Here is a 27,043-nt window from a genome sequence, read left to right on the forward strand (position 1 = left end):
CATGGCACATCATGGGGCATACGACACAACACAGCTTAGGACACACAGCATGGCACCCCTAAATATAATCTTTTTCTCAACAGTTTCTAGCAGAAGATCGACTCCACTACAGAAGTGCACGGACCAAAGAGCTGGATGCAGTGCTTGGAGACCTCCACTTCGAGATCAGAGGTGAGACTGAAAACATTAATTTATGTAGGCCTGTGCTTACAATGTCTAATGAAAGAAACATTTTAAAGCTGCATTTTCTTTCATAACATATAATATGCAATGATTGAAAACGATGTTGATTAAAGTGTACTGTATATCTGGGCAAAATAAAAAAAAAAACATTCAGTACAGCTGCCCTATATGCACATTTCCTATATTTTAGCTGTTTAAAAACGTTGCAGAATGATACTTTTTGATCTACTAGGAAACCAGTGTGCTCCTAGCTTTTTGTTTGGGCTTATAACACAGTGCCTAAGAGTCTGTATCAACGCGGGCTTGGGACTTTTGTCAATGGCATCAGTTTGAGACACTTTTGAAATCATTTAAAATTCATTGTCAGGTTCATTCAAGTGGGTTTTGCACTCCATAGGCTTGTCCATACAAGTCTATGGGAATGTAAAACCTATTTTACGAAAACAAAAACTTGTCATCACAAGCATTTCTGCATTGAAATCCCAACCAGCTTGTCTGCCTTGCCTACTGGAATACAGAACTTTTTTCTCCCACCCCCCTCTCATTCCCATCGCATGCATTTGTTTTCCAGCAGAATAGTGCTACTGCTTTGCCTTCTAACCTGCCCACACAATGCAGGAAGGGAAAAGACTCTCAAAAGATGTAGTTCTGGGGACTTGCCTACATCATTAGAAACCAACAGCTGCCTCTGTAAGATTTTAGAGATGATGTCACAGGAACCAATAAAAGACATTTCTCGTCAAAGGAACAGAGTGGAAATAAATCAATGTTGGGAAATGATCTAGAAGGGAATAGGAAAGTTTGTAGATAAATTTGGATAATCTGGTTTGTATTCTTTTAATTATGCAGGGTATCAGTTATATTGATATGTAGAAGTTACCTGGGCAGCTGCACTGCCACCCAATCACATCTACTTGCTGCTGCAGTATTTGGTTGTGTAATGGCTGCCCTGCTTCCTGGTCCTAGAACTCTCTCTCATACCTCTGTGGGCTCAAGACTAGTGCCAGTGGGTTTAGAATGGCTGAGAGTCTTCAGGATGCTGACAGGTGGATATTGGAGGACATCCTCTGCTCTAAACAATTCTTTGTTAGAAGCTTTCAGGATCCTGACAGAGCTGCTGCGTCTACAATTAGATTGAGGACACTCTATTCCTGATCTGCATAGGCTACGGGAACAAAAGGCATAAGATGTCTAATAGACCCCCCCCCCCAATGTCTCCATAAAGAGGACCTGTCACTTCTATCAAATAGGAGGCATAACCGCTTAAAAGGCTAAGTTCACTTTTTTTCCTAAATTCCAGCTTCCCTATGTACCAATATACCATCAATGTTGCAGAAAAGAAAACGAATTCTATAATATCCTACACCAGCCCTTACCTCAGTATCCAGATTCTTGTATTATTAACTTTCCCATTAGTTCATGGACTGACATTATTATATTAAAACTGTTAAGATATAGGAGTTCACCAGGTGACCTCATTAGTACACACCCTACACCAGGGGTAGGTAACCCATGGCACTAGTGCCAGAGGTGGCACTCGACAGCATCAAGGACGGCACCCAAGGGAAGTCCTGGCAGACCCACCTCCCAAACAATGTAGCGGGCCAGTGGCTGCATACAGAAAAAGTGATACGGCTGGTGCCCACCACTTTTATTCCTGCTGGTGTCAGTTCCTGCATTGCTCTCTCCACACTGAAGCTGTGTCAAGTCAGATTCCCCAGGCTACTTGTTCTCACTTTGAAAGGATAATTATATTCAGTATTTTTCTTCTTCTGTGGTACAGCACTCTTTTAGCCTAAGACGGCTCATAACCAGGCTTTTACTATCAGTGTACCTGCCCTCCCTCTGAACATTTCTCTCCCTCAGCATCCATGCACCTGGATCAGCTTGGAGGGGATATAGCCAGAGAAGTTTTTTTTTTAAAATGGTTATTAACCTCTTCCATAGCAATATTTTATGAGTAACTACATGCACAGAAGGATATATTGTGGAGGGAGAAGGAATTTAAAGGCTTTTCTGACATAACAGCTATTGGGAACTACTAATTTAGGCTACATGTCCAGGGGCATTTAGCCACGGTGCGAATGGCAGCGGCATGAACCTGCTGATTCCTGCTGCTGTTTTTTACACCAGTGAGCAGTTAGCTGCAGTCGACAAGCCATACAGTAAACTATGACAGGTTACTGGGTGCTGCAGCTATTTGTGACTATTCACACAGTTAGTGGTTATCCACAGTGATGGCTGCTGAACACACACTTTGTGTACATTCAGTAGCGATGACCACAGGTAATCACCGCTTGTGTGAACAGCAACAAATAGCTATGGCCATGAGCAACTTGTCATAAATGTGTACTGTACAAGCTCAGTGGCTGCAGCTAGCAGTTCACAGGTGTCAAAAACAGCAGGAGGAGTCAGCAAAGTCCTGTTGTTGCCATTCACCTTGGTGTCCAAATAGAAGGAACTAATACTTTAAAACAAGGCTTGGCAACTACTATTTTAGAACATATTTTGGGAAGTACAACTTCAGAACAGATATTGGTAACTACTAGAGATGAGCGAATTATTCAAAAATTCGATTCGGCTGATTCGCCGAATTTGCGGAATAAATTCGATTCGATGCGAATTTATTCGCTGCGAATTTAACTTATTAAAAGGGTTTCTAGGCTTCAGAGAGCCTTTATATTAGTGCAGAACACTGTACCTTTAATTTAAATGCCCTTGGAGTCTGCTGGGGAAGAGAAATAATACTGTCAGTCAGTATGACATGCAGATGAGTGCCGTCGATCTTAGAATCACCGCACACTTCACTCATTTGGGCAGTCACGGGGCACGACGAAGAAGATGAAGAAGAAGAAGAAGAAGAAGAAGATGAAGAAGAAGAAGAAGATGAAGAAGAAGAAGATGAAGAAGAAGATGAAGAAGAAGAAGATAAAGAAGAAGAAGATGAGGATGAGGAAGAAGAAGAAGAGGATGAGGATGAAGAAGAGGATGAAGAAGAAGAAGATGAAGAAGAAGAAGAGGATGAGGATGAAGAAGAAGAGGATGAGGATGAAGAAGATGAAGAAGAAGAAGATGAAGAGGATGAGGATGAGGAAGAAGAAGAAGAGGATGAGGAAGAAGAAGAAGAGGATGAGGATGAAGAAGAAGAGGATGAGGATGAAGAAGAAGACGAGGATGAGGAAGAAGAAGAAGAGGATGAGGATGAAGAAGAAGAGGATGAGGATGAAGAAGAAGACGAGGATGAGGAAGAAGAAGAAGAGGATGAGGAAGAAGAAGAAGAAGAGGATGAAGAAGAAGAAGAAGAGGATGAGGAAGAAGAAGAAGAAGAGGATGAGGATGAGGAAGAAGAAGAAGAAGATGAGGATGAAGAAGAAGAAGATGAGGATGAAGAAGAAGATGAGGATGAAGAAGAAGAAGAAGAAGATGAGGATGAAGAAGATGAGGATGAAGAAGAAGAAGAAGATGAGGATGAAGAAGAAGAAGAAGAAGATGAGGATGAAGAAGAAGAAGAAGAGGATGAGGATGAAGAAGAGGATGAGGATGAAGAAGAAGAGGATGATGGTGAGGAAGAAGAAGAAGAAGAAGAAGAAGAGGATGAGGATGATGATGAAGAAGAAGAAGAAGTAGAGGATGAGGATGAAGAAGAAGAAGAGGATGAGGATGAAGAAGAAGAGGATGAAGAAGAAGAGAATGAGGATGAAGAAGAGGATGAGGATGAAGAAGAGGATGAGGATGAAGAAGAAGAAGAAGAAGAAGAAGAAGAAGAGGATGAGGATGAAGAAGGAGAAGAGGATGAGGATGAAGAAGGAGAAGAGGATGAGGATGAAGAAGAAGAAGAAGAAGTAGGATGAAAATAAGAAGAATTCCAGTACAGCAAAAAGTGTATCTGCAGAGAGCTCTGCTATTTCTGACAGTTCTCTGACAGTTCCTTCACATTTACAGCGGTTGAAACATTGTATCTATTTGTTTCTGAATAAAAACATCTGTATCCTAAATGGAAACAAATAGATACAATGTTTCAACCGCTGTAAATGTGAAGGAAGTGTCAGAGAACTGTCAGAAATAGCGGAGCTCTCTGCAGGGACACTTTTTGCCGGCTGTAGAAGGGATGAAAATCGGCCGATCGGGAAAAATTAGATTCGTGCATCCGAAGTTTGCTAATTTTCGGATTCGACGCGAATTGAATTTTTCCTAATATTCGAAACGAATTCCACTTCGCCAAGTTCGATTCGCTCATCTCTAGTAACTACCACCCTAGAAAAAGGAATTAGGAACTGCAGGAATTGGGATTCAATTTTCCAGTTCTACTGCATGGTACCGTCTTGACTGGATCATTGGCTGGTGTTAATTTCTGGAGGATCTATGTGGAAACAGCTCGGTCCATTTACGACAGAAGGTGCAAGAATTGGGGCTGATCTGAGCTCTGAAGGAGCAGAAATTCGGGCTGATCTGGAGTGTACAGGAATTGGGGTTAGCTGAAATGTGAAATTTCATTAATTAGGTGATCTGAGGTGTGAGAGTGCAGGATTTGGGGTGAGCTGAAGTGTGATGATGCAGGAATTGGGGTGATATGAGCTGTAAGGCTGCAGGAAGTGGAGATGATCAGAGGTGCAAAGGTGCAGGTATTGGGACTGATCTAAGGCCTGAAGGAAACAGGAATTGGGGCTGATCCGATGTGTGAAAGTACAGGATTGGGGTGATCTGATGGATGAAGGTCCAGGCATTGGTGTGAGCTGAGATGTGAAGGTGCAGGAATTGAAGCCGATCTGACACCTGGAGATGCAGGAACTGGAGCTGATCTGAAGTCTGGAGGTGCAAAAATTGGGGTGATCTGAGGTGTGAAAGTGCAGGAACTGGAACTAAACTGAAGTGTAAAGGTGAAGGAATTGTGGCTGATCTGAGACCTGAAGAAACAGGAATTGGAGTCTAGGGTGTGAAAGTGCAGAAATTGGAGGGATAAGAATTGTAAAAGTGCAGGAATTGGGGCTGGTCTGGTTCGTGAAAGTGCAGAAACTGAAGTTAATCTGAGGTTTGAAAAATCATGAATTGAGCCTGATCTGGGGTGCAAAAGTGCAGGATTTGGGGTGATCGTATGTGTGAAGGTGCAGGAATTGGGGTTAATCTGGGGTGTGAAAGTGTAGGAATTGGTGTGATCTGAGGTGTAAAGGTGCATGAATTGGTGTAATCTGAGGTGTAAAGGTGCAGGAATAGGGGTGATCTGAGGTGTGAAGGTGCAGGAAAGATTGCCAGTTTAGGGTCTGACATTGGGTTTTATCAGAGAGAACTTTATTGGGGTGACCACTATCACCTCACACTTCATTTACAACTGTATATTTTGCAGAAGTCCTCAGTTGACATATTCATTTCAACCTTGTCATACTTCCCTCACAGCACATGTGTTCTGCACATGTGTTCTGAAAAAGGGGTAAGTTACAATTTACCATCCTTGAAAGCTCAATGTTTTCTTACTAATATTCAAATAATTTACAGTATTTAGTGTCTAAAAATTCCTTTTTGTGATTGAGTGTGTAATGTTGACAACTTTTTTAATATAACTGGCGCTTTCAATTTTTTCTAAAACAATTTTCAGTACACTATGCGCAGACGTTTGCCTACCCCTGCCCTACACCTTCCAGGAGATGGCTCCCACCTACTTCTGTGCACACATACAATCAATGTCAAAGAACGACATTCTCACTGAATACACAGCCTTAGATCTACCATCAACTGTAGTGCAAGGCATGTCTGATTGGATACAGAGTGACTGGATAGATGGTGTATACAGTATCTCCCAGCATTTTGAGAAGGGAATGAGGAACACCTATTAAAAAAGTATATAGGCATAGGACACACCCCCTTCCATGCCTTCTTAAAGGAGAATTATACAAAAAAAGTATTGGTTAAACCCACAAGTGCTTTTTTTTTAACCACTGCTATTCCTTTATATTAGCTTTTCAAATTTACAAATGCAGCAATTTAGAAGTTGGATGAAAGCTTTAGCACTGGGAAACACTTTTTTAAAGATCAACAGTGCATTTTATATACAACTATATATATCGGACAAATGAGCAAAGAGGGACAGAGGGGCTTTGCTCTAAATTAAGGACAGTCCTTTAAAATCAGGGACAGTTGGGAGCTATGGATGGTGTGTCCTCCTATTATATAGTTTTGGTACATCTAAAGGAAATTGTAGAATCAGATTGTATAGTTTGTGGCCACATTTGTACACCTAAAATGAACTAGTTGCACTTTTGGTGCCATTAGTTGTCAAATGCAAAAGCAAACACACATTTTGCCATGTGAAAAAAACGAGTGACAAACGCAGCAAAACGGACAGTAAAAAAGTGCAAACTGCAATATACCAAAATGTCTCATGAGCTACTTTGCCACATGTAGGGCAGCCCATTGAAATCAGTGGGCTGTGTTATGCGTGTGGAAGGAAAAACAAGCAAAAACAAGTGCTCTCACACTACAGTAGGTGTGAATGGGGCCTGAATGTGAAATTGGTGTGTTTACTCCAGATCAATGAGACTCCGTTCACCTCTGCATGTTTCTGAATGCATGGCAAGCTGCCCAGAATATGCAAACTTTGTCATGTGTTTCAGAAAGGCACTGCATATGCACATCTTGCTTGCTTTGTCATTACATGTTAAAGGCACCCCAGGTGCGGGTAGCAGGCATGCGCTTGCTGTGCGACAAACGCACCAAAAGATGTAGTAAAAATGCATCACGTTATGCTCATAAAAAAGTTCCATAGCTCCTTTAGGGCGATTGTCGCACGTAAGGCAGTCCATTCAAGAAAATGGGCTGCACTATGCGTCATGAGCGAAAAAGCTAAAAAAAACCTCACATGCGAATGTAAGTTTCCATTACACGGAGAGGTGAACGGGGCCTGATAGCTGAGTGACTCTGTCCTCCTTTGCACTTGTATAAAGATGGTCATACACTATACAATCTGATTGTACAATCTCTGTACACTCTCCTTTAGATTTACCAGAACTATTGAATAGGAGGACCCACCTGAATAATCTATTCAATTTGTATCACATCAGGCAGACTCTTGTACTACACAGCTGATGAGATATTTAAAGGAGATTGATTGAAATCCTGCAGCACTTTCAAGGTCCCCCTCCTCCAGAAGGCACATGTACAGGCCTTTCTGAAGTTTGCCAATGAACATCTAAATAATTCAGAGATGGACTGGAAGAAAATGCTGTGATTAGATGAGATCAAAATTGAGCTCCTTGGCATTACGCAACTTGCCTTGTTTGGAGGAAGAAAAATGATGACTATGACCCTAAGAACACCATCCCTACAGTCAAGCACGGAGGTGGAAACATTATGCTTTGGGGCTGTTTCTCAGCTAAAAGTACATCCAGTTGGCAGGGTCATGTATTGTAAAATCATGGATGAGAGCATTCTTCCCTCAGCCAGAACACTGAGGATGGGTCGTGGATGGATCATCCAGCATGACAATGACCCAAAACATACCACCAATTCAACAAAGGAGTGGCTCAAGGAGGGAGATGAAACTTCAAGTTGCCAAGCAATATCCAAGAAACCTTAAAGATTTAGAGAAGATCTATAAAGAGGAGTGGACCAAAATCCCTCCAGAGATGTGTGCAAACCTGGTAACCAACTACAAGAAATGTCTTACCTCTGTGCTTGCCAACAAGGGTTTCTCCACCAAGTACTAAGTCATATATTTGCTTGGGGATCAAATACTTATTTTACTCACTGAACTGCAACTCAATTTATAACATTTGTAACGTGTTTTTTTTATGGATTTTTGGTTGATATTCTTCCTCTATCATTTAAAATACAACTATGATAAAAATTATTGACCCTTCATTTCTTTGTAAGTGGGCAAACGTATTGTGATGGCTGTGCCTGATAAAACATTGGAAAACACTTCTATTTATTATGAAAAGTGAAATCCTGCCCAAAAATTGAAGAAAAGCGAATATTAGACTGTTCAAAAAAATAGCAGTGTTTGTATTCTTCTTTACAAACTCAAACATTCACTATATAAACTGAAAAATGTTTGAAGATTTTGCTTTCCTTTGAATCACTTAATTAATATTTAGTTGTATAAGCACTGTTTCTGAGAACTGCTGTACATCTGTGTTGCATGGAGTCATCCAACTTCTGGCACCTGTGAACAGGTATTCCAGCCCAGGATGATTGGACTACATTCCACAGTTCTTCTCTATTTCTTGGTTTTGCCTCAGAAACTGCATTTTTGATGTCACCCCACAAGTTTTCTATTGGATTAAGATCCGGGGATTGGGCTGGCCACTCCATAATGTCAATCTTGTTGGTCTGGAACCAAGATGTTGCACGTTTACTGGTGTGTTTGGGGTCGTTGTCTTGTTGGAACACCCATTTCAAGGGCATTTCCTCTTCAGCATAAGGCAGCATGAACTCTTCAAGTTTTCTGATGTATTCAAACTGATCCATGATCCCTGGTATGCAATAAATAGACCCAACACCGTAGTATGAGAAACATCCCCATATCATGATGCTTGCTCAACCATGCTTCACTGTCTTCACAGTGTACTGTGGCTTGAATTCAGTGTTTGGGGGTCGTCTGACAAACTGTCTCTGGCCAATAGACCCAAAAAGGTACAATCTTACTTTCATCAGTCCACAAAATGTTCCGCCATTTCTCTTTAGGCCAGTCAATGTGCTCTTTGGCAAATTGTAACCTCTTCAGCACGTGTCTTTTTTTCAACAGTGGGACTTTGCGGGGGCTTCTTGCAGATAGCTTGGCTTCACATAGGCGTCTTCTAATTGTAACAGTACTCACCGGTAACTTTAGACCTTCTTTGATCTTCCTGGAGCTGATTGTTGGCTGAGTCCTTGCCATTTTGGCTATTCTTCTATCCATTTGAATGGTAGTTTTTTGCTTTCTTCCACGTCTTTCAGGTTTTGGTTGCCATTTTAAAGCATTTGTGATCATTTTAACTGAACAGCCTATCATTTTCTGCACTTCTTTATATGTTTTCCCCTCTCCAATCAACTTTTTAATCAAGGTACGCTGTTCTTCTGAACAATGTCTGGAACGACCCATTTTCCTCAGAATTTCAGAGAGAAATGCACTGTAACCAGCATGTACAACATTTGCTGCCTTCCTTCCTTAAATAAGGGCAATAATTGCCACCTGCCCCTTTCAATTAGTGATTCAATTACACAGAATCAGCAGCATGCATGTCATGACTGTTGGGTCTGTTGGATTTCTATTACTCTACTACACCTGCTAGTAAATTATTTGCCATGTAGAAATATCATTTCTACCAAAAATAGTGATTGATCAGGTTAGTGATGTCTGACTGCTATTATTTTGAACACAACTGTATTACATTACCTCAAAGAAAAGAGCCTAAAGTGATAGAGTTAAGAGATTAATAGGAAAAACTGAATTAAATAATATGTGCACTCTCCTACACAGACCACGAGACCATGATCATGCATAAGTTGCAGACATTGATTCTGGAAAGGTCAGGTGTCCTACACGAGGTCCTTGAGTATGTTGGGCAGCTGGATGCGCTGCTCGCCATGGCCGTTATCGCTCGCGAGAATGGATATGTGCGCCCCTGCTACACCCAGAAAAACACTATAACTATAAAGGAAGGCAGGTGAGGAGAAGAGGAGCTGTCATTTTCTGTGCCTGTAAGGTACCAGTATATTATTTAATGTACCTCTTAAAGGGGTAAATGAACAAAATCGCAGGTCATTTTTTTTAAAGAACCATAACATTTATAGTTATATGTATATGGCAAAGTTTCAGCTCATTTATAATTGACCTTCATCCCGGGTTCACACTGATGCGGTGCGGAATTTGCAGCGTTTTCTGTGTGAACTCCTCTCCGCATTACAATCACACCCTGTTCATGCGAACTGGTGCGGGTGTGTATGTTAAGTTAACAACACCCTGAAATCGGTCCGCAAAACGCGGTGCGATGTGCAGAATCGGATCACATGGGTGTGAATACCAATGCGATACGATTCTAGTGCAGACCAAAAAAAGGGTCCTGCACCTTTTAGGTGCGGTGCGATTTGAGCCATACAAAATGTATGGCTCCAATCGCACCACACACAATTCGCATGTGATTTGCACAGGAATGCGGTGCGGTGAATCACATGCGATATACCGCACCGCACAGGTGTGAACCCAGCCTAATAGTTATGATTAGGAAATTCATCTTTGAAACTAATGACGCAAGACAATCATTGTTGATTCCCCCAGATAATGCCAGTACCAGGATTACCAGAACACATGCAGCTGAAATGATTTTATGTTTTTTGTCTATTTATTTATTTTATGTTATGTTTTATGGAGATCAAGATCTTTCAGAAGTCATATCTTTGAATCACCATCTCATGTCTATGGCTAGTGTTAGTCCACATCACGATATGTCCAATTTGAGTATTTCTGCATTAGGTCATACACTGTTGACATACCAGGATTTCAATATTATTTCAATATTATTAACAGATCCCGATTATTGCGCACAAAAAACTCACCTTGATATAGACCTAACCACTTATTGTCACTTTTTGGAAGCAAGTCACAGATTTATTGTCTAATCTCCTCTCAGTGCCAGTGGCATTCAAACCAGAAATCTGTCTCTTAGAATTATTACATGAAGAACAATGGCCTTAAATACATTAGAACAGAGGTGGGCAACTGTGGCCCTCCAGCTGTTGGTGAACTACAAGTCCCATCGTGCCTCTGCCTTTTCTGGAACAGAAGCAAATTGCCCTCAAATGAATGCAGGCTTCCCCTCCCTCAATTTCTCAATGTATTAATGCTGTTAACCAAATTCTACCATGTATGAAAGTCATTTATGAACATAGAAAATATGATAAGGTCTGAAATGTATTGTGTATTGTGTAATTCAACCCTCACTAACGCTGACAGCTGAGACATAAGTCTTACAGGAAATTGTCTGTTGGAGATGAACCACTCCATGTTTGTAATTAAGACTGCACTTCTGTGTATTGTAATGCCTAGTACACACAATGAGAAAACCAGGCAAAAAAACGCTTTTGGAACGATCATCCGATAATCTGATCATTAGTACATAGTTTACGAGAGCCTATCACGACAGTTCATGCTAAATTATTCGAAGGGACAAGCATGAACATTTTTCTGGGAAAATAACAGAACGAATGATTTTCGTGTAATTAGTAAAGTATTTGTTTGCAAAAAAAATTCAGTGACCAAGACTGTGCATGCTTGGAAACAAAAGAATACATTATGATACAATACATTACATTACTTCTGAAGTTATAATCTTTTTTACGAGAATTTTTTTAACTTTAGTAACCTATTCGTTTTTGATATGAGACTAGCATGCAAAAAAAAAACCCCAAAAAACAATCATCTGATAGTCTCATCATGCATAAACCTATGCAAAAAAAGAGACAGCGACTGTTTTGGTTCTTGTTTATTAACTCTTTATTGCATTAACTCAAATTGTGAACATATAAAAATGTGAATACCCTTTTTCGCTTTGATCTGTAATGGTTTGTTCTTTAAATTCTAATGTTATAAAGTGTTTAAGAGAAAATTCCATTAAAATTGACCATACCCCCCTTTCCCCCCCCCAAGGCAGCAGTCCCTTGTTAACTCCTTTCCACCGACCATATGCACATGTGGCCTCACTAAACTTTTTTTTTGTTGTGGGGCTTCATATATGCCTATAAGGGTCAACGGTCATGATCAGCATTTGTTTGGGCAGGATTTTTTTTTTATAAAAGCAAAACATTTTTAAGTTAGAATCTGTGTCAAAAAGCAAAATGCGCATTATTGTTTCTGGGCTGTACTATGGGTACAAACAACAAATGATATACACATACAGTGGATATAAAAATTCTACATACTGCTGTTAAAATGTCAGGTTTCTGTGATGGAAAAAAATTAAACAAAGGTCATTTCAAAACCTTTTCCATATTTAATGTAACCTATAAACTGTACAACTAAGTTGAACAACAAACTGAAATCTTTTAGGTGGAGGGAATGGACAATAAAAAATGAAAATAATATGGTTGCATAAGTGTGCACACCCTTAAACTAATACTTTGTTGAAGCACCTTTTGATTTTATTCCAGCACTCAGTCTTTTTGGGTATGAGTCTATCAGCATAGCACATCTTGACTTGACAATATTTGCCCACTCTTCCTTGCAAAAACACTCTAAATCTGTCAGTTTGCGAGGACATCTCCTGTGCTCAGCCCTCTTCAGATCACCCCACTGATTTTCAATCAGATTCAGGTCTGGGCTCTGGCTGGGCCATTCCAAAACTTTAATCTTCTTCTGGTGAAGTCATTCCTTTGTTGATTTGGATGTATGCTTTGGGTCGTTGTCATGCTGAAATATGAAGTTCCTCTTCATGTTAAACTTTCTAGCAGAAGCCTGAAGGTTTTGTGCCAATATTGACTGGTATTTGGAACTGTTCATAATTCCCTCTACCTTGACTAAGGCCCCAGTTCCAACTGATGAAAACCATATCCAAAGCATGATTCTGTCACCACCATGCTTCACTGTGGGTGTTCTTTTAGTGACATGCAGTGTAGTTTTTGCGCCAAACATATCTTTTGGAATTATGGCCAAAGAGTTCAACCTTGGCTTCATCAGACCATAACACATTTTCCGACATGCTTTTGGAACACTTCAAATGTGTTTTTGCAAAATTTAGCTTGGATGTTTTTTTTCCGTAAGAAAAGGCTTCCGTCTTGCCAGTCTACCCCATAGCCCAGGCATATGAAGAATACAGGAGATTGTTGTCACATGTACCACACAGCCTGTACTTGCCAGCTATTCCTGCAGCTCCTTTTAATGTTGCTGTAAGCCTCTTGGCAGCCTCCCAGGCCAGTTTTCTTCTCGCCTTTTTCATCAATTTTGGAGGGACGTCCAGTTCTTGGTAATGTCACTGTTGCACCATATTTTCTCCACTTGATCATGACTGTCTTCACTGTGTTCCATGGTATATCTAATGCCTTGGAAATTCTTTTGTACCCTTCTCCTGGCTGATACCTTTTAACAATGAGAGCCCTCTGATGCTTTGGAAGCTCTCTGTGGACCATGGCTTTTGCTGTAGGATGCGATTAAGAAAATGTCAGGAAAGACCTAGCAGAACAGCTGAACATTATATATGGTTAATCAGAGGCACTTTAAATGATGGCAGGTGTGTATTGACTCCTATTTAACATGATTTTGAATGTGATTGCTTAATTTTGAATACAGCTACATCCCCAGTTATAAGAGGGTGTGAACACTTATGCAACCACATTAATTTAATTTTTTTTATGTTTACTTCCCTCCACCTGAAAGATTTCAGTTTGCTTTTCAAAGTGGGAAAAGTTCTGAAATGATTTATATTTGTTTCATTTGTTTACATCAAAGAAACCTGACTGTATGTGGTATCACTGTGATCATTGTTATTTGGTAGGAGGTTATGGTAGTAGCAAGAAATTGCAGCTAAAGTTAAATTAAATGATTTTTTTACTGCTTTAACCCAATTTTCCTTTGATAATAATAAATAAATAAAATCATCAAAAAATCCATTACCATTTACCACCAAAAGAAAGCCCAATTTGTCCTGAAAAAAAACAAGCTATAATCCACCTGGATGCAGCAAGTACCTGTGATAATATGTACAGTTTTACTAACACATGTGAAAATTGCAAAATTGTGTTACATAGTCTGGCTGAAAAAAGATAAAAGTTCATCCAGTTCAACCATAAAAAAAAAAAAAGTTATAATCCTATACCCACAGTTGATCCAGAAGAAGGCAAAATAAAACCCAGCAAAGCATGATCCAATTTGCTTCAGCTGGGAAAAAAATTCCTTTCTGATCCCCCGAGAGGCTATTGGATATTCCCTGAATCAACGTTACCTATAAATGTTAGTATCCAGTTATATTCTGTGTATCTAAGAAAGAATCCACTGAGCTGCCCAGAACCAACTCTTGAGGAAGTCTATTCCACATTGTCACAGCTTTCACTGTGAAGAAACCTTTCCGTGTTTGGAGATTAAATTTCTTTTCCTCCAGATGACCTCAGGGAGAATAGCTCTACATCGAGTTCACTATATGAACCACTGATGTATTTATACATGTTGCTCATATCTCCCCTTAATCTCCTCTTCTCAAGAGAGAATAAATTCAGTTCCTCTAATCTTTCCTCATAGCCGATCTCCTCCATGCCTCGTATCAGTTTGCCTTTCTCTGTACTTTCTCCAGTTCCCCAATGTTCTTTTTGTTAATTGGTGCCCAAAACTGAACTGCACTGAACTGTGTTCAGGCCATAACTTTAGTTTTTTACCCTTAGTCACTAAGGGGTTAACAAATTATTACCTCTGTATAAGCTTATCTATCTGGGCCGCAACTGCCCTAAGAAATAAAACAAAGTTTGGGAGACATGGGTTAAGGCTAGAGATTTAACACTGTAGAGCTTATAGAGCCGAGTTGGCTGGTGACTCTCCAATGCTGTGTCACCTCAGGAGCCAAAACCCAGTTGTCTCCAGTCCTCTTACCTTAGCCCTGCCCCTTCTCTCTCATACCTTGCCTACTTCCCCTCGACGTCACTTCTTTCTATTTTCTCTTCTCTTTCTTCCCTCCTTCCCTTTCCCTTACCCTTGTATCTTTCCCTTGACAACCCTTATTTTTGGTCCTGGCTTTTTGAACCCTCTTGCCCTCCCTCAACTGGATGACCGAAAGCTCCACTGACTAATGTTGAAGCCACTCTAATTTCATTGGGAGCCAATAGGTTGCTTTTGTAGGTGTGCACAGCCTATTGCATTAATGAGTGCACACCAAATCCCAAAGCCGCAGCAAATGGTGGGTGTGGACAAATTGTGTTTACAGTGGGCGGGGCTTAAACAGACTGCTTTTGGTCCTCCCTCCCACCAGTAGGGTGCTTTCATACTGACGTGGTGCCGTTCTCCCACACCATGGGTGCAGCGCATTGTACCAGTTTTCATGTGGGTTATCTGCGGTTTGCCATAGACTTTTATTATGTCCCACGGTTTTAGTGTGCTTTCTGAAACCAGAAATTGAAAGTGTGGTTATGGTGTGCTTTCAGAAACTTCAGCAAAACCATGGGACATAATAGACGTCTATGGCAAAACGCAGCTAACCCACACAAAAACCACACTGCATTAGTCTGGAAGCCAAGCGGACTATTTATTACTATTCAACTCTCCCTTAATTACTACTGACCCCTGAACTCTCTATTACTTTCTACCCTGGAACTGTGCCTCACTTACCACTAGCCTCTGAGTCACTTCTGAGCTCTGCGTAACTTACTACAGAGTTCAGAGGTCAGTGCTAAGTGAGGCAGAGTTCAGAGGTCAGTGCTAAGTGAGGCAGATTTCAGTGCTAAGTGATGCAGAGTTCAGAGGTCAGTGCCAAGTGAGGCAGAGATTAGGGACCAGTAGAGACGCAGAGTGCAGTAGTAAGTGATTTTCTATCTTACAGATAGGGGTGGGTACTAAAGGACAGCTCATGGATAAGGGGTGGAGCTATGTTTGGCTTGTAGCCCTGCCCTTACTGCCGTGCCGCCCTTTATCACCCACTCCCTTGCCGTACAAAGCCAGTTATTGTCAATCCCAGTCCCGCCTTCCTACTCCCTGTGCCATCCTTTACTACTCTCCCCCTCCTCGGAATAAACAAACAGCATAGCTGTCTAACTTCTGTGTCTCCCCAACAGCAGGCGAGATACAAAAGCTAGTTAGTGGAGCTGTGTGCAGGAGCAGGTCTGGGATTCAGCCTGGATTGGCAGGACACCGTAATTGAATTCAAATCTCGGAACAGTCCTGCCCAATCCAGGGCAGTTGGGAGGTATGCACATGAGCTGATTAGGATGTGCCCAGGCTTGCCTGGTACACCCCGCACATGTCTATGGTTTCTTTAGAGGATATGATTGTATAACTAGTATACTCCCTTCTAAAATGCCTATGCTTACCTGTAGGATGACATGCAGTTGTGACCTGTAGACTCTGCTGTAGTCTCTCATTGCAAATATCCATGTGTGCCACTATTGGTATTGTTTTTGTTATTGTATTTTTTACATTGAGTGGAAATTTAATAAAACTTACCTGTTAAAAAAAACTGTCCATACACTGAAATTCAACTGATTCAGCAAGGACCAGCCAAGGGTCCAAGGTTCCAGCCAAGGCTGCAAAACTTCTTAGTCAGCAGCCTGCAGCTGCTGATCAGTGTATTCTGGCAGTAGTGGGCCATACTGTCAGAATACAATGTGCTGGCAGGGGCAGGAAGCCTGGCTAAACAACTCCCAGAGATGGCATCGTCCCATTCTGCTTGTTGCTAGAACATTGCTAAGACATTCCCAAGTGTTACTGTTTGAGCTCTCAAACCCCTGCACAGGTGTGTTTCATCTCAGTGTCACCTCGCAGTGTATCCAAAAAAATTGCTGCTAACCATCGACAGTGTTTTTCACCACACCATAAAAAATTACAATACATAAGATGTAGTGCAAAAACTCAATCTAAATAAATAAAGTTTAAACTAAAAATAAAAATAAAGTCCTTCTAGTGCAGTGTCATTAGTCCATCACCAATCTTAACAGTGTATGATGTCTTCAACAATCTTCAAACTATATTCTTATTATTATTCTGATCACCCGTTCAATATGTACGCTCACCTTCTATAGTAAACCCCAATATTAACTAAGGTCATAACAGCATGTGTTCTCATACCCAAAGAGAGGCTTCCCAACTGATCAGCAACAGTCTTCTACTTCTTCTCCTGCTGTAACTCAACTCTCACAGGTATGAGGACATACAAACAAAAAGAAACAAAAAAATTCCAAAATCCTTAAAGTGATACACTCACATATATACTGTATGTGCAAATAAGCAATCCTCACTCCTCAATGTAGACTGGCAGCTCACCTCCTTCAGTACACCCCAATACACATATCAACGTCATAAGAGCTTATGTTTCTCCTTCCAAGGCAGCATTATTATTATTATACAGGATTTATATAGCGCCAACAGTTTGGTCAGCGCTTTTACAATATAAAGGAAGACAATACAGCAACAATACACTTCAATACAAGAGGGTTAGGTGGGCCCTGCTCCTTGGAGCTTACAATCTAAGAGGGAGGGGCTGGTGGAACAAATGTAATAACTGTGGGGGATGGATGGGTAGGAGGAATAGAATATTCCATTATTAGCTGAAGGCAGGATAGGCTTCCCTGAAGAGATAGGTTACTATGACATTTTTGTGGAGAAAAAAAATTATTTTATTTAATTTCTTCATTTTCGAAAGAATTCTGGAAAACAAATTTCAACTTAAAAAAACTCACCATACTTCTTACTAAATACCTCAGACTGTCTAATTTCCAAAAAGGGGTCATTTGGGAGGTATTTGTACTGTTCTGGCATGTTAGGGCCTCAAGAAATGAGGCAGTCGGTACATTAGGTGTGATCAATTTTCAATGATTGGTACAATAGCTTGTAGACTCAATAACATTCACAGAGACCAAATAATACACACTGATTTGGGTTATTTTTTACCAAAGAAATGTAGCAGTATAAATTTTGATTAAAATTTATGAAGCAAAATTACTTATTTGCTAAATTTTTTAACAGAAACTAAGAAAAACATTTTTTTTCTAAATTTGCGGTCTTTTTTTGTGCATAGCATAAAAAATAAAAACCTCAGTGGTGATTAAATACTACCAAAAGAAAGCTATATCTGTCTAAAAAAAAAATAACAATTTCATATTGGTGCAGTGTTGCATGACTGAGTAATTATTATTCAAAGTGTGACAGCGCTGAAAGCTGAAAACTAGGAAGGGGTAAAAGTGCCCAGTATTGAGGTGGTTAATATTGGGGTTCACTATAGAAGGTGAGTGTACATATTGCACGGGAGATCAGAGTAATAAGAAGAATATAGTTTGTAGATTGTTGAAGACATCATACACTATTGAGATTGGTGGTGGACTAATGACACTGCACTAGAAGGACTTTATTTTTAGTTTAAACTTTATTAATTTAACTTGAGTTTTTATGCTACATCTCATGTCTGATCATCTCCTCTACTGCAGCATCACTAAGTTCAGAGCTACTGGAATGGCTGGGAAAGAGCACATTGACAAGGTTTTATGCATCTGGAAGTGTCTTAGCAATGTCCTAGCAACATTCAGCTCTTTTTTTCTAGGTAGTCTAACTGCTGTGTATACTGATAAGCAGCTGCTCAAAAGGCTGATCACTGCGTACAGCTTACACTGGCTAAATGAATTTCTACTTTTCCAGATAAATTCACCTCAAGCTTTACTTATTTAAAAAATCTTGCAGGTTTCTGCTAAAGCATACACATCTGTTTTACTTGTCTTATTGACCTGTATTTACTTACTGTCTATTAGTTTGTTGCAGTGCATAAGTTATTACTGCACAATGGACAAATTGTTGTATAACAAAACATAACCTTATATTTATTGCTCTAGAAATGATTCTAGAGAAAAGAAGGCACGTGCCCTTTACACAACAATGTTATGCCATTTCCCCTCATTTCTCATTATCTCCCTTTTCTCCCTTTTCCTCTCTTTCTGACCTTTAGACACCCCATAATGGTATTCTGCACTGGAACTTTTGTTCCAAATCCAGCTCAGACTTGTGAAAAAGAAAAGAGAATAAAAATCCTGACAGGGCCTAATTCATGTGGTAAAAGTGTGTATCTCAAACAGGTAATAGTAACAGACAATGGCAGATAAGTATAAGAAATAAGAAAACATTGATGATTAAAAAGTCTTTTAAGTAAGTAGCTCAGTAAGCCTATCCAGTTACTTGTGACTTTTTATCTACTCATGTATCCCAATGCACCCCTTTTAAAGTGACCCTGTCACCACAGGGTCACTTATAAAAGAAAGCCAGCCGTGTAAAATAAGGATATAATAAATAGTAGCGCTAAAAAAGTGTGAATGACGGGTATGCTACTGAAACAAATAATGCCCACAAAAGGGACTAAAGGATAAGGATGATAGGAATATTGTCCACAGTCCTCATAAAAAAGTTCATATAAACTGGATCCACAGGACTGTAACTCAGAGTTTAGCAGCCAGCTGTCAGAGATGAAGGTCCTCTGTAGTGGGCATATAAATGGAAGAAACCAGTAGCACTTCCTGAGTGCAGTAAATCATGTGATCAGGTTTATTAAAAAAGCATATAGCAACTCACAGAAGTGTGGTAAAAGGCTCGCATTTCACAAGTATAAAGCATCTCCTGCTGAAGCTTTCCAGACTGCTGGATGTAAGGCAATCCGGGACCCGTCTGGTTGCGCTGGTGTTTCCAGAGCTCCAAGTGAGCTGCAGGATCCAACGCCGATTGCAGCGATGTCATCGGAAGTGGTGGAGAGGCAATCTGATTGGCGCATGTTCGGAGCATGCGTGTTCCTTCGTCACTCAGTGACTCGTTGGATCCTTCAGCGCAACCAGAGGGGTCCAGGATTACCTTGCCTCCAGCAGTCTGGAAAGCTTCAGCAGGAGATGCTTTATACTTGTGACATGCGAGCCTTCTACCATGCTTCTGTGAGTTGCTATATGCTATTTTAATAAACCTGATCACATGATTTACTGCACTCAGAAAGCGCTAATTGTTTTCTTCCATATATATTAGCCCTGCAAAATAAGCCCATCTACTCTTACATTTCTGGTGGACTGTGACTTGAAATGCCATCACTTTATTATTATTATTATTATTATACAGGATTTATATAGCACCAACAGTTTGCTCAGCGCTTTAAAATATAATGGGAGACAATACAGCAACAATACAGTTCAATACAAGAGGGGTAGGAGGGCCCTGCTCCTTGGAGCTTACAATCTTAGAGGGAGGGGCTAGTGGTACAAAAGGTAATAACTGTGGGGGATGGACTGGTAGGAGGAATAGAAGATTCCATTATTAGCTGAGGGCAGGATTGACTTCCCTGAAGAGAGAGGTTTTCAGAGATCGCCTAAAAGTGAGCAGAGTAGGCGATAGTCTGATAACTTGGGGGAATTGAGTTCCAGAGGATGGGGAGGCTCTGGAGAAGTCCTGGAGACGAGCATGGGAGGAGGAGACAAGGGAGCTGGAGAGTAGGAGGTCGTGCAAGGAGTGGAGAGTACGGTTTGGGTGATATTTAGAGACTGGTGATTGGTGATGTAATTGTATTGCTTTCTGCATGTATTCCACACTTCGGAGTGTATGGAATACCTGCTCCTGCATGTAGTTGTTCCTCCTACCAGCTCGTATGTCACTACATGTAGTACAAGACAGCAGGGGTAACAAGCATTCGACTTAGAAGGTTCAAATACCTGCAGGCCAGGAAGCATGTTTCAAGACACGTGCAACCAGAAAGTCAAGTATACAGTTGTGTTCAAAATAGCAGTCAGACATCACTAACCTGATCAATCACTGTTTTTGGTAGAAATTATATTTCTACATGGCAAATAATTTACTAGCAGGTGTAGTAGAGTAATAGAAATCCAATAGACCCAACAGTCATGACATGCATGCTGCTGATTCTGTGTAATTCAATCACTAATTGAAAGGGGCACGTTCAAAATAATAGCAGTGTGGAGTTCTATTAGTGAGGTCATTCATTCTTTGAAAAACAGGTGGCAATTATTGCCCTTATTTAAGGAAGGAAGGCAGCAAATGTTGTACATGCTGGTTACAGTGATTTCTCTCTGAAATTCTGAGGAAAATGGGTCGTTCCAGACATGGCAACCAAAACCTGAAAGACGTGGAAGAAAGCGAAAAACTACCATTCAAATAGATAGAATAGCCAAAATGGGAAGGACTCAGCCAACAATCAGCTCCAGGAAGATCAAAGGAGGTTTAAAGTTACCTGTGAGTACTGTTACAATTAGAAGATGCCTATGTGAAGCCAAGCTATCTGCAAGAAGGCCCCTGCAAAGTCCCACTGTTAAAAAAAAGACATATGCTGAAGAGGTTACAGATTTGTCAAAGAGCACATTGACTGGCCTAAAGAGAAATGGCGCAACATTTTGTGGACTGATGAAAGTAAGATTGTTCTTTTTGGGTCTAGTGGCCGGAGACAGTTTGTCAGATGAACCCCAAACACTGAATTCAAGCCACAGTACACTGTGAAGACAGTGAAGCATGGTTGCGCAAGCATCATGATATGGGGATGTTTCTCATACTACGGTGTTGGGCCTATTTATCGCATACCAGGGATCATGGATCAGTTTGAATACATCAGAATACTTGAAGAGGTCATGCTGCCTTATGCTGAAGAGGAAATGCCCTTGAAATGGGTGTTCCAACAAGACAACGACCCCAAACACACCAGTAAACGTGCAACATCTTGGTTCCAGACCAACAAGATTGACGTTATGGAGTGGCCAGCCCAATCCCCGGATCTTAATCTAATAGAAAACTTGTGGGGTGACATCAAAAATGCAGTTTCTGAGGCAAAACCAAGAAATAGAGAAGAACTGTGGAATGTAGTCCAATCATCCTGGGCTGGAATACCTGTTCACAGGTGCCAGAAGTTGGTTGACTCCATGCAACACAGATGTACAGCAGTTCTCAGAAACAGTGCTTATACAACTAAATATTAATTAAGTGATTCAAAGGAAAGCAAAATCTTCAAACATTTTTCAGTTTATATAGTGAATGTTTGAGTTTGTAAAGAAGAATACAAACTGCTATTTTTTTGAACAGTCTAATATTCAATTTTCTTCAACTATTTTTTAGAGGAACAACACAAATTTCATATATATTTTTCTTCATGTTTTGATTTGGAATAGAATGTGTAGTGTTCCCAATGCATTTGTGTGTATGGAAATAAAAGCTATTAGAAGGATTTTGAGCTTTATTCACTTTTTTCAACACACTGCTATTATTTTGAACACAACTGTACATGGGATTCTTTTACATGGCTAGCCTCCTTAACACAGCAAATGCATATGTGGCAAATTTAATGATAGGGTTTCCAAATATGACTGACAATTCAAATTGAATCTAAAGAAAACTGGCAAGACACATTTACCCATTTACTCTAGTGTTTAGAGGAGACCCCATCAGACAAGGGGCACTTTGTTCCCCCTCTCCCTTGTACTTACAGGTTGGCATTTAAAACAAGGTTTCAGTGTTCCCCAGGGACAGTCAGCTACCTGCTTATTTGTGTTGGGCTTTTTATCCTAAAGCATGCAGCTGTATAATACTCTCACTCTCAATCAGACCACCTGAGGAGGCCAGACCACAGCTTCACATCCACTCTTCCTCTTCTGTTTATTATACATTTTGTCACTGCTTTATTTAGTGGGGGTCAGTCATCCATTCTAATCCTGGATGGACAATTAGCATCTGACAATGTGGAGTTGATTTACTAAAACTGGAGAGTGCAAAATCAGGTGCAGCTCTGCATAGAAACCAATCAGCATCCATATTTTTCCTCTTTTTTTTTTTTGCTTAATTGCACAAGCTGATTGGCTACCATGCACAGCTGCACCTGATTTTGCACTCTTCATTTCTAGTAAATCAACACCAGTGTATCTTTGGCTGGTTTATGGTTTGGTCTAGGCCTTTAAGGCTAGCACAGTTTTATTTGTGGTTGCCCCGTAAATAAACACAGTGGTAATTGTAGCCCATTAAAGTTATTCTTTAGGTGTGTTCCGATTTATTAATTGTTATTTAATGCTGCTGTGTACCATTCCATGTGTGCAAGTTAAGTCCGATAAATAATAGTATTGTGCAATATTTCAGTTACATCTAAGAGGATAAATACCTTTAGCATGTATAGAAATTTTTTTTCAAATAATTTTCAATCTTTTATTTACAGTTACTGTAGTTCAGAGCAGTAACAGTCAGAGATTAGAAAATCAGATCAGAAAATTTTCATTAGTTTTTGGTTGTGTGCTGATTGCTTAGAACATATTTTTATACATGAATGGAAAATAATGTCAGATTTATATGTTCATGGCCAACAGGAAATGAATGACACAAGAACAACTGGTCTGTAGTGGTGGAATATGTCGCCTGTCCTTGTCAAACAAAAAAAATAATCTTTTTATATGTCTGCTTTTCAATCTTCAGAAAAATAAAAACTGCTATACAATATTGATTCACATTTCCCATTTCTAAAGTCATCATTCTCTAACACTTTCTAGTTCTAGCATTTTGTAGATATACAGTTTTTTTTAATTTCAGTTCTTTTTTTTATACAATTTATCGAATTTTAAATCTTGCTGTATGTCCATTGGAAGGCTGAGTGGAAATGTCTTAATGTACCCCCCTCTCTTAACTCTCTTAGGTTGGCCTTATTGTCTTTATGGCTCTGATTGGAAGCTACATCCCTGCCTCATATGCCGAGATCGGGCCCATCGATGGGATCTTTACACGCTTACAAACACGAGAATCTGTATCACTTGGCTTGTCCACTTTTATGATTGATTTAAACCAGGTGGGGATTTCTTGTGAGAATCCTCAGATAAAAGGTGCCTTCCTGTTGGGCTATATTCACATTTAAACGATTTGAAGTTCGAAGCTCCAAAAATGCTCAAACTTAAAAAAAAAAATAGTTCCCTATGGTGCCTGTTTGCGCAATCAGGTGTAAACAGGCACCATAGAGAACAATTGATTTTTTAAGTTTGAGCATTTTGGGAGTTTCGAGCTTCAAGCTACAAATCACTGAAGTGTTTATGCAGCCTAATTCCTGGGCTGCGCACATGTTTAAGGTCAATGAGGATACACTCATTGAAGATGAATAGGCTCAGCATCACTGTCCTGGAACTGGCTCACAGCCCTAGTGTTAAAGAATATGGGAACTTTAACCATGGGTATTTTGCATTATGGAAGATTCCCCTGAAAGTGTATGTTACTCCAGAATAAACTTTTTATTTATGTGTGTTAATCCACATCTATATTTCACATTGTGATCTGTATTCCTTTGATTGCCTCCTTTCATGTCAATTACATGGTTGCTCCTGCCAGTCCCCCTTTTCCTTGATGTAAACTAACCACAGCAAGCACAGAAACAGATCAATGCTTCCATGGTCAGTTTATGCCCAATAGGCTTGCGCCTTGCAGGTACAGGACCCATGCCGATGAACAGTGTGCCTGTACTCCCACAATCCATTTTCCCTGTCCTGCTGTGTTGATTGGCAGGGGCTCTAGCCAAAGTCTCTCTCAAATCGCAGATGTAGCCCTCTGGAACATAGCATACACAGGTGGGGAGCATAGTTCTCCGACTTTGTACAACATAATATTCTGAAGAGGACTTTGTGATTTGTGTAGTCACATGACTGAGCAGAAACACATAATAAAAGTAAAAAATTATTATATTCTTTTTTTAAACTAAATGCTTCTTAGCTTTCTACATAATATGTATTTATTTACCAGGTGTCTTAAGATTTTTGCGTTTACATGTACCCTAGTTTTAATATCCAGTGCTTTTGTTTGAGACTAGAAAACTGCAAACTCATGATATTGAGTGCCTGCACCATGCTCCGAGGATCTATTTACTCTACATATTGCATATGCGTAGATCTTGCTGAGTCAAACTATTAACTCTGCAATCAGCAAAACTCATGCTCCCTGCTCACTGCAGAACTCTAGTGTTGGACTGCCACAGAGACCACTGCTTTCCCACAGAAATCATATGTCCTTCTTTGTAGCATGCTGGTAGGGATTGGGCTTTTTACATTTTGCTGACTGAAAATGAATTTTCAGTTGGGTCTTTGTATAAACAACAGTCCCACATCTTTAAAAAATGCCCTTTTCCTCAGTAATGGAGATATGCTTTTCAATTTCTGTATGGATTGTGCATTCTGAAAGAATTGCGCAACATTCCCATAGACACACTCCTAAACCTTGTGGATAGCCTTCCCAGAAGAGTTGAAGCTGTTATAGCTACAATGGGTGGGCCAACTCAATATTAAACCCTATGGACTAAGACTGGGTGCCATTAAATTTCATGTGCGTGTAAAGGCAGGCGTCCCAATATGTTTGACAATATAGCGTATTATGTATGTTTTGGATTGCCTGTACTATACCTTCTCCATGTTTTTATAAATCCAATAGTAACTCAATTTATATATGACACCATTTTTTTTTTAAATTCTAGGTGACACGTGCAGTGAATAATGCAACAGTGAAGTCTCTTGTTTTAATTGATGAATTTGGAAAAGGAACTAATACAGTAAGAAATATATTTTCTCTCTGGCAAGTCTCCTTAAGGTGTTACTAAACCCACAACAGTAAAATCAGTCTGTATATGCAGTAAAGCATGCTTGTTATGCTCACTGTGGAACCTAAGGAGTTAATCCTCTGCATTGTGTAAAAATGCTATTTGATCCTGACTTCTCTGATCCTCCCCATATTCTAGTGTCACCCTTTTATCTCCTGATAAGATATATTGTGTGGAGTTACTCTGCATATGCTCAGTTTGGTGTGTATTGCCAGAGAGGGTTTTTTTTTCTTGGGAATGTACATGTGATCAGCACAGGGCCAGTCAGCGCTGTCCAGACAGAGTTCAGGGGTCCTGCCTCCTTCTAGAGCAAAATGAAAGCCCCTCCTACAAGCTTTAATCAGTGCTCTGCTGGACACTGATAGAAGTCACAAGATTGCTATATACTGCTGATGAGGTATTTAGCCGTTTATATTTACTATCATAATTGCCTTTCCATGTTCTGCGTACTGTGGGAGACCAGATATAGTGAATGCAGGGTTCTGGGTTTAGTAACACTTTAAAGGCCAACTCCAGTCTGAACTGTATGAATAAAGGTAGAAGGTTAAAATGTCTGTCAGGTTTGTAATGCTCTGTGTGTCCCCTACTAGGGAGATTTGATCTCTCCTTTTATAGCTGTGATTTCAGGACAATCATAACAGAAGGCAGAGGTCACTGGGGCAGTACACACAGCAATGTAATATTTTCACTCTACCAGAAAAATAGTTGTTGTCTGTAGCTGCAGTGGAGGGGACAATTCCTGTTCCTATGACACCCTTTCACCAGGACAGTAATGAAACAACAAAACCAACCTCACAGAAGTTCTAACCTTTCCCACTCTATGGATAAACAAGTTTTGGCTGGAGCTGGGCTTTATAAGATGGGGGGATGGATTGGAACAAAGGCATGTGCCTTGGGGAGATCTGAGTATTTAGGAGCATACTCAATCTATCCTTGTCAACGGCTAATTACAAAGTCCTCTCCAGATGGTACTTTGTATCCACAAGTGTCTTGAGGTACTCACAATCTTTTATATTCAGCTAGCAGTATAAATAATATTGCAAATTGTTAAAAACCTCATTGATGGACCTCCACCTCACTATAAACAAGATCTCAAGGATCCTTAAAAAAACAAAAAACAAAACAAGTATTCTCAGGACTAAACAAAAATACTTTGAGAATTGTTAGACCCTCTAGTTAAAATGCATCAATACTTCACAGTTCAGTGTTTACTATTGATTGCCCATACCCTATTGATGGGAGTGGAGAGAGCTGGCAGCTGAGAGGATGATCCTGCTTTCCCCAACTCCCACACCCCACTCATCAATCTGTGACATTTACCTGTATTTCCATCTGTTAGTTTATTCTATATTTTATATCTAAATGTAATTTACATTGTGAGATGTGATCTTAACTTGGAAATATACCAGCATGGAAGGCACATTACTGGAAACCTGCTATAAAGTTGGTTTACAATGAAAGTTGAACAAATGCAGATAATGTAAGGACATGTCTACATTCAAAATACTATTATTATGAAACATTATTGCATTTACTAGGCTGATTCTTTCTCCAATGAAAATTAACATAAATGAACATTGATACAGAATGCAATACATTCAAAGAATTTAGATGCATATTATGTGCATTTCTAG

General features: G+C 40.0%; 1 protein-coding gene across 2 annotated transcripts in view; it reads left to right on the forward strand.

The window, feature by feature from the left end:
- Window positions 1-27,043, forward strand: part of MSH5 (mutS homolog 5) — a 113,229-nt gene that overhangs the window by 73,860 nt on the left and 12,326 nt on the right. For both annotated transcript variants that reach the window (XM_089652504.1, XM_089652503.1), the window contains exons 16-20: window positions 84-171; window positions 9,635-9,821; window positions 18,777-18,903; window positions 23,475-23,624; window positions 25,287-25,361. In XM_089652504.1, the coding sequence (XP_089508630.1) occupies window positions 84-171; window positions 9,635-9,821; window positions 18,777-18,903; window positions 23,475-23,624; window positions 25,287-25,361 (627 nt within the window). The remainder of the gene's footprint in view (window positions 1-83; window positions 172-9,634; window positions 9,822-18,776; window positions 18,904-23,474; window positions 23,625-25,286; window positions 25,362-27,043) is intronic.

Source organism: Staurois parvus, unplaced genomic scaffold, assembly GCF_062004578.1.
Source record: "Staurois parvus isolate SC_StPar_1 unplaced genomic scaffold, SC_StPar_1.0 ptg000684l, whole genome shotgun sequence".
Lineage (NCBI taxonomy): Eukaryota > Metazoa > Chordata > Amphibia > Anura > Ranidae > Staurois > Staurois parvus.